At 33.8% G+C, this 18,149-nt stretch overlaps 1 protein-coding gene across 29 annotated transcripts in view; it reads right to left on the bottom strand.

Annotated features, from left to right (window-relative positions):
* Window positions 1-370: 370 nt before the first annotated feature.
* The window catches only part of CREM (cAMP responsive element modulator), a 77,767-nt gene continuing 59,988 nt past the window's right edge, over window positions 371-18,149 (bottom strand). For 6 of the 29 annotated variants that reach the window (XM_081296860.1, XM_081296864.1, XM_081296888.1 and 3 more), the window contains 3 exons: window positions 12,306-12,341; window positions 7,899-8,055; window positions 2,505-3,061 (listed from right to left, as the gene is read on the bottom strand). In XM_081296860.1, coding sequence (XP_081152986.1) covers window positions 2,917-3,061; window positions 7,899-8,055; window positions 12,306-12,341 — 338 coding nt within the window. In that variant the 3' untranslated portion in view covers window positions 2,505-2,916. Of the gene's footprint in view, window positions 3,062-4,340; window positions 4,373-6,735; window positions 6,785-7,898; window positions 8,056-12,305; window positions 12,342-12,379; window positions 12,469-16,764; window positions 17,039-17,616; window positions 17,704-18,149 lie in introns of those variants that run through there. The other 23 variants (XM_081296882.1, XM_081296866.1, XM_081296862.1 and 20 more) reach the window with 13 other exon arrangements.

Raw genomic sequence — 18,149 nt, 5'->3', positions numbered from 1 at the left:
TGTCACAGAACTAAGCAACCTTGGTAACTCCTACCTGTGGACTTCTCGTTTTGTAAGGTCATAAAATTCCTCTTGCCTCAATCCTTATTTGGTAGTATAGGACTTGCACTTATAGACTTTCAATAACTGTTTCAGGCATGATATAAATTACAGAGAAATCTCTCCATTGGAAAGTTGAGAGGATGGAGATGTTCTGCTTAATTAAAATTTTTTGTGGTGGCGTGCTAGAGCTAAGCACCTTCTCGCTTACTAAAGCCAATTGTTATAATTTCTGCATCTTTGGGAAGGGGGACTTTTGTTACTCGTGACCTCAAGTAATTGAGCATATTCCTCTTCTACTAAAGTAACAGAGTGCACACATGCACATACATTTCTTGCTCTCTTTTTATTTTGTAGTAGTTAGGATTGAATTGGGGTACTCTACCATTGAGTTACATCCCCAGCCCTTTTTTTTTTTTTTAATTTTTTAGAGAAAAGGTCTCACTCATCTGCCAAGACTGGCCTTGAACTTGTAATCTTCCTGCCTCCATCTCCTAATCACTGACATTACAGGTGTGCTCTCTCTTTCTAATGAAACTAACTCTTGTGTGAGTACTAACTTTACTTTGTTTCCCCTTCATCCCCTCCACCCCACCCCAAATCCAAACATCACGTGTTCTGTATTCCCACTCTGGAATACCTTCTTCCCCAGCACCATCAATCATCTCAGGGCCTGGTTCCAAATGGACCTCCTACATGAAGTTTCTTATTTAATCCCTGCCTACATCTTCCCCTAATTTTAACACAGCATTTACTGCCTCTAACTCTATACATCTTGTCTGCTGAGTCCTGTGCTTTTCTCTCCATGTCTACCACTCCAAGCACACAACTGATTTATAGTGACTGAATGAGTTACGTGCAAATAACCATTTCCTTTCACCTAAAGTTTGGGGTTTTCCTTTCCTTTTTATTTCTACATCTTCTTTCCTCATCTTACTTCGCTATAGAAGAAAAGACCAAAAGAAATTCAAGCTCAGGCTCTGCAATAAGTATTTTAAAAGAAAGCCAACAATAGCATTCCCTACCTTCTGGAAGTTACAGATAAGACAAAGAATGATGATGATGATAAGGGGGCAGCAGCAGTTGGAACTTTAGGAACGACCTCCTATTTTTGTACCTCCCTATATCCATTGTCAGTTCTGCTACTAAAGGTGGAGGGTCCTCAACAAATCTGAAGTTACAGTAGAAAATACAGTAGAGTGTAGTACATAGTCCACATTCAGTACTACTGGTGAATGTTGTATGGTTAGGGTGTTGGGCCTAGGCCTTGAAGCTTTTTACTATAAAAGTAAGATGAACTGTGGGTACCAGTAGCAACACTGCTGTCTCAATTATAAGGAACTTCACCTGAATATAATGACAGAAGAATATCTGATGTGATATGGACTTTAAGCTGTTTTGAAATGAAAAATAAAATCTCGGATTATTTTTGGTTTTATTTCAAAATGCCTGCAGATGATAGCCATCAGCAGATCTCTAGACCATCTAACAGGAAGGGCCAGTCCATCACAAAGGCTGGCCTCTGTTCTTCTGTACAAATCTCTGGGACCATCCTTTTTATCATTTATTTAGCAGGACTAGGATTGCATCTCAGAGTCCTACACATGCTAGGCAAGCATCTACCACTGAGCCACATCCCCAGCCCTGGGGTCCTCCTTAGATGAGATGGCAAAAGGAGCATTTGCAAGGATCATGACTCAGTGTAGGAATCAGCTCATACCCTTGAATGTATGCAATCCAATTCTAATAGGCTTTAAAGCCTATCTTGTCACTTTCATTGGATAATATCAAACCAACACTAAGAACTTCTAAAAGATAATTTATATTACACAATAGAGTAAAAAAACTGTAATATATGTTCAGAAATTTAAATAAGCACCAAATACTACAAAGTGCAACCAACATGGTTCTATTAAAACTGTCTTCAACTATAGCATTCAAGGACAGCTGTATAATATTTTCTTTACAAAGTGAATAATACAAAAATCTTCCAAAAATTCATTTCTAGGCTATTCTTCTCATATAGGTATGTCATTAGATATACTTTCTTTCAATTCTTTCCTGAGGTATTTTTGTGGTTTAACTTTATTTTACTGCTGGATGCATTTGATCATCCTTTCCTAAAATGATTTTAAAGACCTGCAAAAAGTTTTATTACATAGGACACTATTCATGACACAGAGATTGGGAACTGCAAATATGTAGCATTGGAACAAGTCTTACAAATATTTCATTTTAAGAATTTGTTACATACATTTTTTACAGTTTGTCTCTTTTTAAAAAAAATTGAAGTTATACCTAAGAGTTAACTACGTACAGGGAAGCATTTTAGGAATGTTAGAGATTAGAAAGTAAGATGAATGATACAAAGGAAAAAAGCCATAATTCTTGCCGGCTATATATTGTATTGCCTTCAAAAGCAACTGTACATGTTGTAATCAGTTCATAGTTAAATATTTCTACTAATCTGTTTTGGGAGAGCAAATGTCTTTCAAGGTTTCAAGTTCCTCTATAAGCTTCTTATTCTGCACTTCCAGCACTGCAACTCGACTCTCCAGACACTTTACATATTCTTTCTTTCGACGTCGACATTCTTTAGCAGCTTCCCTGGAAAAAGTAGAAGCAAAGGGCAAACAAAACATTTTTTGCATGCTATTGACAAACAGATTGAAGTAAGCTTGGTAAATGTGAACAGAGTTGCATTCCAAATCCTGGAACAATATTCCCAATTCAATTTCAAACAACACTAAGCCAAACTGGATTCTTAGTTAAGGGTCACATATGTCCCTTCCACAAGTCCACATGGCAATTAGTAGAACTGGTGCAACGCCTGCCTTGATTAGAGTTTAGAGTAAACAAGGTCCAAGTCAAAGACAGTTACTCTGCTTTATGGCAATAAAGATCTTTGAGGGCCTTGAGTTCCTCAATGAGGGTCTTGTTTTGGTTTTCAAGCACAGCCACACGATTTTCAAGACATTTGACATATTCTTTCTTCTTCCTGCGACACTCCCGGGCAGCTTCCCTGGAACCAACACAAGGCAAATGACTATAGGAACAACCTCCCAGTACAATCCAGAGTGGCTCAATGACTTGTGCCCCCCAAAATCAATAGCCAATCAAACCTAGGAAAAGTTTGTACAAAGCCACACAACAAATGGAACCAAGCACATGCCTTTTTGTAAGACAACAGGAACAACTTGAGAGCACGATCAATTTGCCCAATTGGTGTTTTCTTAGGACACACTTTCCATGATAACAATGACCAGAACTGTGTTCAGTAAACTACACAATAGGACCACATTCCCAAGTGGAATTTCAACAAAAACATTTATAGATCCTTTGGATCCTCTTAATTATTTTTTGTCTGCCAAAAGCTACACATATTCCATCACAATAAGTACATTTTATTTGGTCAAAATGATTAGAAGACTTGTTCCTCAGAAACCTTAAATGTCAATATTGAAGATCTTTGTCAAAACTAAATTTCAATAAAACAAGATCATTCATGACTGAAAAAAAATTTTTTTGGGGGGGGCTAGAAAACACAACATGGATAAATAAGACATGTGCATTTTTATAAACCAAAATAAAAAGGACACTTTCTGAAAATTAAAAAAGGAAAAACAGAGTTACATAATGCAACACTCAATAATTCAGGCAATTTAAATGCACAAATGTGAAAACACCACAGTTGAAATTATGGAAAAGGAAGCTACTGAATAATTCAAAAGTGCATTTTGAGACTGTTCTCTACTCACATGCATTTAATATGCAATACACTGAATTTTAAAGCACTATAAGCATGCCCAAAGGAAAGAACAAAACAGCAGCCAAAGCAACAACCACCAATAAATAGATGAGTTAGTCATTTTCATGCATAATTCCACTAAAAAACAATTTGCTTTCTCTCACTTTTTTTTCCCCCCAGGGTGGGAGGGGACAGCAACTATTTCACTTAAATCTTCACAGAAGCTCTCTGATAACAGCTTTATTTTAGAGTATTCAATTCCAGAAAAACTGCCATATATTATCATTATCCTATACTTTAATAAAAGTAATGTTGTATGTCTAAATACTAGTTACTGTAATACCAATTAGCATTGCTGTAATCCTGAACTAAATGACGCATACAACGCCTTTGATCAATTGTTCTATTTTTAGGATAGCTGACTCTCATAAACTGGATATGTGTTTTCTCTATGGGAGGGCAAGAGTTAGCAGAAAAGAAACCTTGAAAACCCAATAAACTTCAGGAAAAGAACAAACAACCCTTACTTCCTAGCCAAGAACAATGCACTCACCCTGTGAACTCACAAAGTTCTGGACTTCTCAACTGGTTAATGAGAAAATAAAAAATGTAAAAGTGAATTGAACCTGATAAAATAGTGATTGATTTAATATACATGATGCACAGGGAAAAGTTAAGAATAAATCCAAACACACTTTCAAATTGCCAGTTTGGTAATATAATTCAACTCTCTTCCACAAAGTCACTAAAATTCATTTGTGAATACCAAGGTTTTCAATATTAATATTAGATCATTAAATTCGGGTCTAGAAGGAAGATAACATTCTATAGAGCAATTTACCATTAAATGAAAATTAAAGAACAATATAGTGAGGTATTTAATTTTTAAAATTTTATTTACCAAGCTGCTGATTGTAAATATCCATATTTCATATTTTACATGTGTGTCTGTGTGTGTATGTGTTAGTAGAGTAAAACTGTTCCAAGCTAAAGCTTTAAATGATCACACCAGTGGATGGTACATTCCTAAATACTTTTAGCTATGGAAAACACCTGTTTCTTCTATTAATAGTCAGTTCACAGGCCTTGTATTTAACTGGATCTATCCTCAGCATGGAGATGAAATGACACGGCAAAGTGGAAAGGCTGATAAGGCTATAAAGAATTAAAACTGATGCTGGGGCTGAGGATGTGGCTCAAGCGGTAGCGCGCTCGCCTGGCATGCGTGCGGCCTGGGTTCAATCCTCAGCACCACATACCAACAAAGATGTTGTGTCCGCCGAGAACTAAAAAATAAATATTAAAAATTCTCTCTCTCTCTCTCTCTCACACTCTCTCTTAAAAAAAAACTGATGCTGTATTGCTAGAAATATAATTAAATATCTTCTATAGATGCCATCAAGGAATAAAAAGAGAGAATGTATAAGGGATCTTTCATGTTAATTATGAAAACTATCCACTTTCCATGAAGTCAAATATGAAGCTTACATTGAGGGCCTTTTGAGGTGACCCTAGTGTTAGGGTAGTAGACAACTCTGGAATAAAGACTGTCTGATTGCATATCCTGGTTCTTAGGCTATGTGACCTTGGCCAATTTATTATTTAAACTTTCCAAACCTCAGTTCCTCTTCAGTAAAGTGGAAATAATAACCAGACCCTTTATCTTAAAGAAATTATGTGAAAGTTAAAGAAACAGTAGGAATAAAGCACTTGAAATCAACTAAACAGATACTGAGCAACCTAATAGCCCTTTGTCAGCTGCTTTTCTTTGTGTTGCTCTGAAATTGAGATTTAGAAAGCTAAAATAAACACTCTTCAGAATCCCTTACAGTTAGAGACTAGAAACCTATTTCTAATCAATGAAATGTAGGTGAAAATTTCTGGGAGGTTTTCAGAAGGGGCAGATTCAGCTAGCCCCAATTTTTGGTTCTAGCCATTCTCCCTTCTTTCCATCTAATGCAATGCCTCAAAGTGCAGCAGTCATATTGTGATCCTAAAAGCAAGTTGTATATGCTGAGGATGACAGGGTAGGGAGGACATTCCTGAGCCTTAGTTCTGGCTGCACATACCTCTTGATCTGCTATATAGGATCAAAAAACCACCTACAAGTTTAAGCCTCCATTTCCCTTGGTTATTTGCAGTCCAAACACAAATCAATCAGTTATTATTTATTAGATTTTTTTAAATACAAATTTTGTAATTTTCTCCCCTCAGGGAAATTTCATGTATATGTAGGTAGTTGTGTGGCACATTTATAGGAAACCACTGCCTAATATTTTATTTTTCTCATTGGTATTTCTATTGAGAAATTTCTAAAATAAAAAATAAGGATAGAGAATAATTGCAAAAGGGAAATAAGACTATTTCTGTGTTTTATTTTCTTTGGGTAAATAAGACATCAATGAACAATTTTACAATTTGCATTAATAGTGTACTTTACATTTCTAAACTGAACTTCATAATGTATATTCTATGAGCACAGAAACAACTATATTCATAGCTCCTGAAATCTCAGAAAATTCATAAAAATATCCATATTTCTCCATCAGATCAAAGTTGAGTTGTTTTTTGTTTTGTTTTGTGGAGCTGGGGATTGAACCCAGGGCCATATGCACTCGAGGCAAGCATTCTACCAACCAAGCTATATCCCCAGCCCAAAGTTGAGTTTTTTGTTTTATTTGAGATGGGGTCTTGGTATGTTGCCTAGGCTGGTCTTGAACTCTATGTGCTCGGTCTCCTGAGATGCTAAGACTACAGGAATGCACCATCCTGCCAAGCTTAAGCATCTATGATAATAGGACTGCCATAAAACAACTGTGATGCTGTGTTAGCCCCAGCCATTCATCCCCTGGATTTCTCAGCAAAGAGCTGACAGTGAAAAGCAGGAACCTAGCATGACTTAGTAAACCTGGAACAACCACTGACAAAGATGCATATACCTTACTGACCTTATCCCTGGTATCTTTCTGTTGAGTTTTCCAGTGTACAAAACTCCATCTAATGATTTGTGAAGCTAATAAGTTTGGGAAGAAGTAGCCAATTCGATGATTCCCATAATATATCAAATCATATCATTTAAAAGACCACAAATAAAGTAAATATAGCTACTTCTGGTTCACACTGTTACAAAGGATAGTGATAAACTCAAAACTGAATTTTAGGGATCCAGAGGCCACAATTTGTAGGTTATTCTGGATGATTAAGACCACCTTTGCAGTCCCGATCGGTTGCAAGCAGATGATCCCATCTGATGCTTTGTTTTCTTATAATAAGGACATTATTTAACACTTAGGAAGAGGTGACAAGAAAATTTACAAGGAAACTCTAGAACAATTCTGTTCATTTTGGAAATCAAATTAATTTGCGCCACTCTTCAAAATAAGAACTAAAATAAAACAAAAAATAATATTCAAGTTAAAATAAATTTTTGTTTAAGATTAAATTAAAACTTTTTTGGGGGAAAACAGCATTTGATTTTATACTGATTTTTAAAAAATATAATTACAGAGACAATAGCAAGAATATGTGAGAGAAAATGAAAGAACAGACTGGAAACATACATACTATAATGTTAGCAGGTATCTCTAAGTGACGAAGCCATGGATTATTCTAATTATTTTTGATATTTTGTATGTGTACTTGAGTAGAATTTGTCAAAATAACACATATTTTGTTGTAATAATGAAAACCAAAGTTAGAAATAGCTGAAAGGATAAAAATTTCAAACATGCTTTCTAATACTTAAATTTATTTTGCTAATAAAGAGTTAAAAAATTATACTTATAATACTGCCTCACAAAGTAAAAGCCATATACAAAATAAATTTTTATTTATAATGAAGTCTATCTTTTTTTTTTAAAGTAATGTACCTTTTGAACATCATCATTATAACACACTGGGATGTATCTTCTAATGAGATAGTTTAATGGCTAGGTACTCTTAACTAGAAGACATTCTAGTTATCATTACATGCAGAGCACAAACCCACACACAATGCACATAACACTTAACTGGGGAGAAAGAGCTTAGGACAAGTGTAATTTTTTAAAGTCCCACAGTAAAAAATTATGTGTCCTATAAGAGGGTCCTGATTTCTGGTGAAACAGCTTACCTGTTTTTCATTAGCCTCAGCTCTCGTTTACGTGTTGCTTCTTCTGCTAGTTGCTGGGGACTGTGCAAACTTCCTGGTGAGGCAGCCATCACTACACCCTGTGGCAAAGCTGTAGTAGGAGCTCGGATCTGATAAGTGGGCATGTCACCTGTAGCAGCTGCAATGAAATAAAATATAGCAAGCTTATATAAACAATTCACAAGTTGATATTTTATATAAAATTAATCTGAAAACAACATACTTGTTATATGTCACTAGAGATGATCTTTTAATGTTAAAGATAATTACTCTGAGCATTACAGGGATCTTAAATATCAAAGATCTCCTTCAGCATTTATAGAACTAAGATATGAATATTTCAACTCTGACTACATTTAAGGTAGAACAATGTCCTAATGAATTTTAGACAAATTTTTATCAAAGCTTTTTAACTACATTTCATTTAGCCTAAAGTCAGTAGTGTGTTGATAAAATATTTAAGAAACAGTTCTCTAGGGATTGGGGAGAGAAAGTCCTAATCTGTAGTGTTTAATGATTCCCATGATGGAAATACTTTCACAATGGCCAATGTCAAGATAGCAATATGACTTCACTGAATGTAGAGTTGGGAAGAAACACAAATAAGTAGCACACCATACAGATAAAAATATGTAAATAATCTCAACAACAAAGACAAAATTTATGAGAAATGATGAGTTTTGAGTACTGATGTTGCTTTTTAGTGTAATTCATTTATATAAGAGTGTGTGTGCATATATAACTTTTAACAAAGGTTGCTTTAACAATCAATTCACAAAGATGCTGAAAGCATAATATTGGCTAAAGCAAGCCAGAAGGTGCTAGCTCTAGCACAGCACTACAAAAATTTTAATTAAGCAGAATATCTCCATCCTTTGAACATGCCAATGGAAAGATTTCTCTATACCTTCTATATCATGCCTGAAACAGTCACTAAAGGTGTATAGGTACAAATCCTATTACCAGAAAATGATTGAGAAAAGGGAAGGAATCTAGCTCACTGAGGTTTTAGTTAAAAACAACAATCAAAAACAAAGCAAAACAAATGAAAACCAACAAAGTTTTTCTTAAAAGTGGCTACTCAGGGGATTTTTTTTCTTTATTTTTCTTTTTTAAGTAATACATTCCTAAGTATTCATATAAAAATTATTTTCTTAGTAAATAATATTTACTTAGAATTCAGATTGAATACTGAAAGAAAATTCTCAAAGTTTCCTTATTTATATTCAATAGTCTATCAACTGCATTAAACACAGCTTCCTAGAAAAGACAGATGGATTTGAGTGATGAAATACATTTCTATCACCAACGCTTCAACTTTGAAAACATATGGTCCAGGGTCAATTTGATATTACAAAATACATACTCTCTCAAAGCTAAATGCAAAAAAAAAAAGTTTTTAAAAGTTATTACATCTTATAAAAATTGATCTGAACCAAATGCCATTCAAAAGGAAATATAGTATTTTCATGGTTTTAAAAAAGTATTATAACCATTGAGTAAGAACTGAAATTTTTTTCAATACAGGAGAAAGTTTTTCACCTAAATGGAATACTATCTTTGAAAATAGACAAGAAGTTTTTAAAAATTAAAAATTAAATACTATTTTCTTTTATTTGGTGAATAACAGCTTTTCCCCTTTGGGCTTGAAGATTAAGAAATAGAATAAAACAAATGAAAAATGTGGCTTTGAGGGAAGATTATCTAAAGGTCTTCACAGAATTAATAAAAATACTATTTATAAGGTAGTACTTACTGCCTCTTCTTTTTATAATTTAAAAATAATGGCGATAAATAGTAACTGTGATAAATAATCATCAGCCAAATTTCTATTACTAAACTTAGGAAAAGTCCCATATTTGTTTTGATGGCTATTCAAAACATTATATACAGATGCCTCATTATATGTTGCTGAAATTTTTATAGCTTTGAAATTTTTAAGAAGAAAACCCCTGGTAAACTAACTTACTAAAGATTTTTTTTTAATCTCTTTTATTTTTAGTTTTTTCTGGTGCATTATAATTATATGTAATAATGGAATTCTTCATGCCATATTTAAACATGTACATAACATAATTTGCTCAATCTCATTCCCCAGTAACTTTCCTTTCCCTCTCCTCCTTCCTCTTTCTGATCCATGAATTATACTCTACTAATCTCCCTATTATTATTTTTAAATGGATAGAACTGGAGAACATCATGCTGAGTGAATTAAGTCAGGCCAAAAAGTCAAATGTCAATTTTTCCTCTCATGTGGAAGCTAGAGAGGAAAAAAAGAAAAAGAATTTTAAAAGGGATTCAGGAAAATAGAAGAGATTCCAGTAGAGGAAGGAAATTAAGGGAAGAGGAGAGGGTATAGGCAAGTACTGGGGAATGAAATCTACCAAATTATGCTACGTCCATTGTAAAAATATACCACAGTGAATCCTGATATATATATATATATATATATATATATATATATATATATATATATATATATATATATTCATATAATAAAGTTTATATATTGTATACATATATGAAATTATAATGCACTTATTATTTAAACAGCTTGATCATGTCAGAGGAGATGGAGTGGAACATAGAATAATATAGTCCTCCCCTCTTTTCTCTTTACCCACATCCAAGGAAGAAGGTTATAGGATAATAAAAGCTTAAACAATGCAACAGCTGGAGGCTATCGGCTTTCTAAAATTGGAACAATAGCCAGTGAGGAATCAGAAGTTTACATGTTACTGTGTTGACATCTGCAGACAGCCTCAATGCAGGCCTAGTTCTAAGGTTGCTATTTCAAACAGTGCTCACAAAGAAGTGAAAAAAAAAAAAAAACCCAACCAAACAAACAAAAAAAAACCTAATATAAGGGTACTTAAGGGTTTCTTATACTCTTTAGTTTTGCATACATTTGCTACCTTCTGTAATATGAAATTAGAACAGAATGTTTACATGAAATACAAAAGCTAAGAGTATCTACTAAAACAAACTTTTTTAAAAAACTGGGAAAAGGGATGGTGGATAGAAATACTTCACAGATGAAAATGGACATCAGGAATGGTTCCAAACAACTTTTGTCTGTTTTGAACAGCCACAGCCACCTTTGAAGAACCAAACTGGGCAGCATGAAGGATAGTGGCAATTCCAAGTGGAGTATTCCTAAAACATTTTGAAGTAGTAGCTCAGAAAAAAAAAAAAAAAAAAAAAAAAAAAAGATCACTTTAAAATAACAGAAAGGGATGATATTTCCATATATATTAGTTCTGGGATGTTAGGTAAACAGGGTTTTATTATAATGTTCCAGATATGTTACATGTTAATTTTATTCTTGTTAAAATAGAGATTATAGTTTATTAGTTCAAGCCAGAAATATGAATTAGTATAAATTAGTAGGAATTAGAATAAATTTCTATAATAGCCTAAAGAATCTATAGAATGGTATACTTCCAGAGGTCAAAGGATAAAGTCCATATATTCAAATGTAATCTAATTAGTAAAGTATGTTAAAAAGATATGGGCAAAGAGACTTTCTTGTTTTTTCTGAAATAAGTTATGAAACAGTGTTAACCTTAGTAGGCTTCAGTTTCTGATGTTATGAATTCAGTGGTCATTTAAAGCAGATTAGAAACCAAGGATCACAGTTCAAAGAGCCATCATATTCCATGATGACCAATTCTTATTCCTATTCTCTTCTAAAGGCTGATTACTGTCCCATCTAACTAGTAAAAGTGTCCAAAATATTTTTTATTCTAGAATTTCATTTTTATTTCCAAAAATACAGGGGTCATCAGTAGGGCTTAAAAATTACAGTTGAAGATAGATAATATGATATTTATTTATACACTAATTTTGTCAGGCAAGTAAAAATTTTCAGACGAGTCAGGGGAAGTATCTTTTTACCTTGGTGTGAACTAGTACTTGGTATATAATGGTTATTTCATTAGTTTATGTGTATACTACAAAGATAATTTTGAACTTCCTAGGGTATTATACAGGTATTTGGGATGATTAAAGTAAGTAGTCCTCCTTATAGACTTAATTATGATAGTTAAATCTTTATCATTATGATATGGAAAGAGAGCAACAACATATGTATTTATTCAAAGTGGCGTTTCTTGATAAAAGACATTATTTCCTAAATCTTCCCTTAAATACATCTAACGTGGCATTTTTAGAAGAGAGTTTTAACTATAATGTATTTCCAACCATCTAACTCTTGAAATGAAAGAATTCTAGAGGGGTTGGTGTCAAGTATTTCATGGGAAAAGAAAATTTCTAGAACTCTCAATTCTGACCATTAACTTCATACCTCTATTTGCAAGCTTTAAACATGGTACAGCAGAAAAAACATGGGATTTGGAGTCTGGGTTCTAGTCCAGCTCTGCCACTTACCAGCCATGTGACTTGGGGCAAGTTCAGTTTCCTCATCTGTAAAATGGGGATACATTATCTCATTTAATACTCACAATAAACCCTGTAATGTATGTCAAAGTGTCTAGCACAGTGCCTGGCACATGGTAGGCATTCAGCAAATGTTATTTCCCTTCTTCTTCCTCCCTTCCTTAAATTCTGAAAGACAATGTTCCAAATTATGCTTATACTGTATTTTAGTTAAAAGGCTTATAACATCCTTAAATAAATTTCCCCTGGAGTTTCCCTTCTAACAAACCTGAGGAGTCGAAATATATGGTTCTTACTCCTTATTTTGCTTAAAAATATGCCTAAGAACTTTTTACATTTATAACACATTGTTATATCCCTTTAAACAACAAACTATTAAAAGATAACATAAAATGTCCCTTTCAGTGTATATAATCACTTAAGACAGAACCTCAAAAGTGGAGAATCACAAATGACCAAATGATACACTCTTGTCAGATTGGTAAGAAGAAAACTAAAAAAATCCCACAAGTCAGAGTAGGAAACAAAAGAAATAAATAAGAAACCCAGCCAAATGCCTATTCTGATAGTTATCAAAGTGAAACAATCTGTCCAACTGTCCAACTCCCAATATGATGGTGATTTTATTTGACTGTTTATTTGCTGAAGTATCCATAAGTACTAAGCATATTAACTGAAGGAAAACATCTTTATAGAGTAAGTTCCTACCTTCATATGTCATTTCACTATGTGCCAGTAATCTTAAATACACCTAAGTAAGCAACAGAGGTAACTTAAAAGTCATTAAGTGTAGGGGAGAGGGCTTTCCCTTTCTCCAGTAAGCTACTCCACTTTTGTTCTTCAGTTCTCTCCCTTCCTACCACCACACCAGTGCTCCTATTACCCAAATCAGACTTATCTATCTATGCCTTGTGTCCCATACTGTCAAAATATTTCCTTTTTCCATTGCTCTGGTTTCTTTGGGGAAATTAAATTTACCAAAAACACCTATTAAAGTACTAAACATTTTCAAATTCATTACAATTACTATTAACACATAGACCACATGGAATTGTCATTAAATTTTCCAGCTTTATTGAGGTATAGTTGACAAGTAAAATTATATATATTCAAGGTGTACAAAGAGATGCTTTGAAAAAAAATATATATATATATGTATTTATATACACATCATGAAATGATTACAACAATCAAGCGAAGTTACACATAAGGGGCCTTCTTAGGTTGTTTAATAAGTGAAAAATCTTTGAAAGTCTGGGTAAAAAATGGAAAGTTATGAATACTTGAAAGTTAATGTTCCATAAAATGGCAAATAAATGCTCTATTGTCCTATGAGAGTAATAATAAAAATTCTAGCAAAAACTCCATTTTGACTACTTAAAAGAACGCTAATTCACTTTGCATATTTTATAACCAATGTGTAGTATGCTATAAGGACTCATGTTACATTGGTATTAATTTATCTATGGCAGGTGAATTTTTTTTTTCCCAGTGCTGGGGATCAAATCCAGGGCTTTGGACATGGCTGGAAGTGCTCTACCACTGAGCTACATTCTGGGCCTTGTCAGGTGAATTTTGAGAGCAATGTAATATACTATGAGCAGAACTAAGGGAGTCTGAAGACAAAAACTGGCTCACTACTTGGTACCTGTAGAAGCTGGAAAGGTCATTTACCTGTCAGGATCTGTGTTCATTTATACACAAGAGTATAACAGTATCTGTTTTGTGTATTTCAATTGTAACCCATGTAAAGTGCTTTTCTATTTCACTATTTAAATATGGTTTCCTTAATGAGGCTCACCCTAATCTTAACCTATATTTCCTGATTTCCATATATACAACCTGATAGTTACTTTGATAGCACTTTCTTCAATTTATATTTATACTTATTTGCAATGTTAAGTGATTTTTATTTTTCTATTTACACAAATGCAAAGTAGCATCATAATTATTTAATTAGGCAATATATTCATATAGGCAAATAAAATGGGTGGGGCAAAATGAAATCAGCCCTGCATTAATTTTTCTTTTATTTTAATTAGATATTCGGAGTTGAGGCTTAGTTACAGCACTTGCCTAGTATGCATGAGGCCTTAGGTTCCATCCCCAGCAGCACTTCTCCCTTTTTTTTTTAATAATAGGAAAACAGCATAAAGCCATTTTCCATTTCATCCTCCACAGAACTTTCAAGTTTTATTTAAACTCAAGATAGATAAATGATGTTATTTTCATGTCCAACATAATTATATCTTGCTTTGCTACCAACTTCAAGAAGCTGTTAAACCTGACCAAATTCATTCTTTTATGTCTAAAGCACTTAAAAAAATCATGGCCAATAATCTCCTTTCACAAAGGTGAAAATTAAGATATCATTATCCAAAATTGATGGAAGTTCTGTTGTTAACAATTCAGAAACTCAATTTGAATACAACTTATTAAAACTCAGAATCTAAAGGAAGGAATTATGCTCCTAACACTAATTTATTAATAAAACAAATTTTTTTCTTATAAAAATTTAAATGATACCCAACAGAATCAATAATAAACTATAGACAGACACTTCCATGATCCTCTAAGTAAATGCTGCTAGTCATTTGTGTTAGGAGCCTGATTTTGATCTAGATCAATTTTTTTTTCAAACTGTAAGTTATAGATCATTAGTGGGTCATAAAAATTAATTTCATGAGTCAAGAACTGTGTTTTAAGGGAGCTATGAATATAACTCAGTGGTAGAGAGCTTCCCTAGCAGGCATGAGGCCCTGGTTCAACTCCTAGCACCACAAAAAAAAAAAAAAAAAAAAAAAAAAAAAAAAAAAATTAAGAAGAGCATTAAATTAAAAATTAGAAAAGGAAGTGAGTATTCTGTTTGAAATATATTTTATATAAATGTAGAATGTATACACAAACACACACACATACACACACACATACACACATACACTGTGTCATAATATAAAATATGGGTCATGGTCAAAGAGTTTGCAAGCCATTGAACTAGATCAATCCCCTTGGTTTGCAAGTCCACAGTCCAAAGGCCTGGTTCTGAAAGCTGCTCTATTGTACCTCTGAAAATATCCTTAAATCCTGCGCTCTTTCCGCACTTGTGGAAAAAAAGGCAATATGACTTATTTTTCATTTTCAAATAGGCTTTCAAATAGCATTAATTCTATGAGAACTGAGGAGATTTTGGAAAATAATTATTTCCAAAAGCACAATCAGGATTTGTGAAAGAATGCTCTATACTACTTGATAGTTTTGTTTCAACATTTTGAAAATTTTAAATTGGAAAGGGAATTATGATTAAGCATTACTGTTTAAACTGTGGGAAAAAAATTTCAAGGATGGTATGTTCGTTCTGTAAACATAAATGTATAAAATGTTTAATTTATGTTTAATAAGCAATAGTTAAGCTCTTTACATAAATAATTGCCTTAACATTCATCTTTCAATGTATTCAGTATTTGTTATCATTTTATTTTATTGTATTGCTATAATTCTCAAGCTTAGACAAGTCAAATGGGGAACAGGAATTAAAGGTTTAGTTAAAAGAAAGATATAAACCAGCAGGGCATGGTAGCACAAGCTTATAATCCTACCAACCCGGGGAAACTGAGCCAGGAGAATTAACAGTTGGAAGCCAGCCTCAGCAACTTAGTGAGACCTTGTCTCAAAACAACAACAACAAAGGGCTGGGGCTATAACTCAGTGATAAAGCACTCCTGGTTTTAATTTCCAGTACCTGCCCACCAAAAAAAAAAAAAAAAAAAAAAAAGATAAACCAATAATGTCTAGAAAGTAAATATATGGACAAATATGCCTTTGTTTCTAAGAATCATATGACATGCAGTATTTGAGATCATTTTAAATTCATCTATCTTATAATAAATTTATCATTTGAGACCTTCTATAATTTACAGCACTTCTATAACTTCACAAAACTTCTTTTAAAAAAAAAAGTCCTTAAGACAAACTTAAAAACAATTCAATGCAGGTTTTACTTGCTCAAGACAATGGAATGCTCTAATCCAGGAAGGGGGCTGAGACCCAACTAACTCGAAAGAGCTAAATTGTGATAAAGTTGTGTAATCATCCATTCATTCTTAATTCAACTACAAATTCAGAACTGGGTTACAAATAAGAACAGTGAATAAACAATGTTGCAAGCACACAAAGGTCACTAGTAACTAAATCTTTCAAAATCACTTATATGTAACTAAGAAAATCAAACCACAGTAAAGAGAATTACTGATTACAAATTTAAATACCAGAGGCTAGGGGGTGGGGAACAATGAAAAGACAAGCACTTCCCTGACTGGGCACCAGAGAGCACTCTGAATCCCAAGTTCCTATAGATCCAGCAAAAGCCAAAGAACTCCTCCAGGCTATATATAGGCCACTTGTCACCAAGCACGTGCAGGGACAGCAGCCTCATCAGGAGGCACAATCTTACCCTTTAATTTTTCCTGACAGCCCCCAACTTCTGCTCAGGCAAGCAGTACAGGTGGTATAAAATGGTTTCCCTCTTCAAGCAGATACTTACCTCAAGAGAAATGTTAAAGTAAGGCTTATAAGAAAAACTATTCAGTCTACCGGTGATCTTGGAGATAGAGGCAGTAGTGAGCTAGTTAACTCAATCTGTCAGCAGCATTTGACAAAGCAGAAAGGAACTGACTAAATCACAACATGACTCGGAGCTGACGTCAATGTGCAGCTCGCTTGGAGTTTAACTTTTCCACTTCCCTGCTGAAACACGATTCCAGGAAATGTAATGACGTCAGCCCTTTGAACTCAATTAGCTGAGGAACAGACACCATTTTAAATACAGGAGGAAAGAAACAAGTAGGCACGCAAAACATTCACAGCACATTGGTTTCTCCTATCCTGTTTGGAGCTACCTTTACACGCAGTAATGAAATCGGAAGCTTTATTTTTTACCATGGTGAACACTATGTTTAACTTGTAGCTAGACTGAATTTGCAACAGGTTGCAGATGGAATAATAGCTTATTTTAGTAGGGCAGAGCTGCGTGCAGGAGGGAAAGAGATGGTGAAGGGAGAAAGAGAGGCACAGAGGGTTACTACTTTAATCAAGCAAGCAGTACAGTACAGAGCAAAGAAGCAATTACACCAAGATGCCTTAAAGAAGTGAGTTAATATGTACAGACATATATATCTAAAAACTTCTTATTCTTAAGCAACTAGAAAGTAATACTTTTTCAAACACTCAGATATTCTTAGATACTTTTTCTAAACTTCAAAAAATATCTGCAGAATTAATTTAAATCCCACTTTAAAATTCTTACCTGTTTCATCTCCAGTTACAGCCATGATGGACTTCTGCATACAGAACTGTCTTGTTTCCCCTATCACAGTTCAACATAAAGTGTTCCAAACTAGCAAGCATGTGCAAGATAAGTAGGAGTATTGACATCACAATGACATCACTAGCCTATCACAGCCATCAATTTGCTTTGTCACAGACCAGCTCACTGAAACCAAAGCCCTATAAAAACTCTTCCTGTAATAAACCATCTTAATGTTCTTGTTTCTCATTTTTAAATAAAAATCTGTTACAATGGTTTCTGGCAAAAAAAAAAAAGTCTCATTAGCATTAAAAGTTACATGGTTATATCTTACGGAACTACTTCTTTATTGTTGTGTCCAAGGTTTCTAGGTGAACATAAGAGGAATAAAGCCTATATGTTTCTCATAATTCAGAGGGGGAAAAAAAGTACTTACACATGTAAACTCTGGGAATTTAAAAAACCCACAAATACACTGACAATCAGCACAGAAATTCTCTCTGTCCTTCTTAGACACTTCTAAATTTACCAAG

The sequence above is a fragment of the Spermophilus citellus genome (assembly GCF_964194105.1).
Source record: "Spermophilus citellus genome assembly, chromosome: 6".
NCBI classification, from domain to species: Eukaryota; Metazoa; Chordata; class Mammalia; order Rodentia; family Sciuridae; genus Spermophilus; species Spermophilus citellus.
This window is presented reverse-complemented; position numbering and strand designations above follow the sequence as displayed.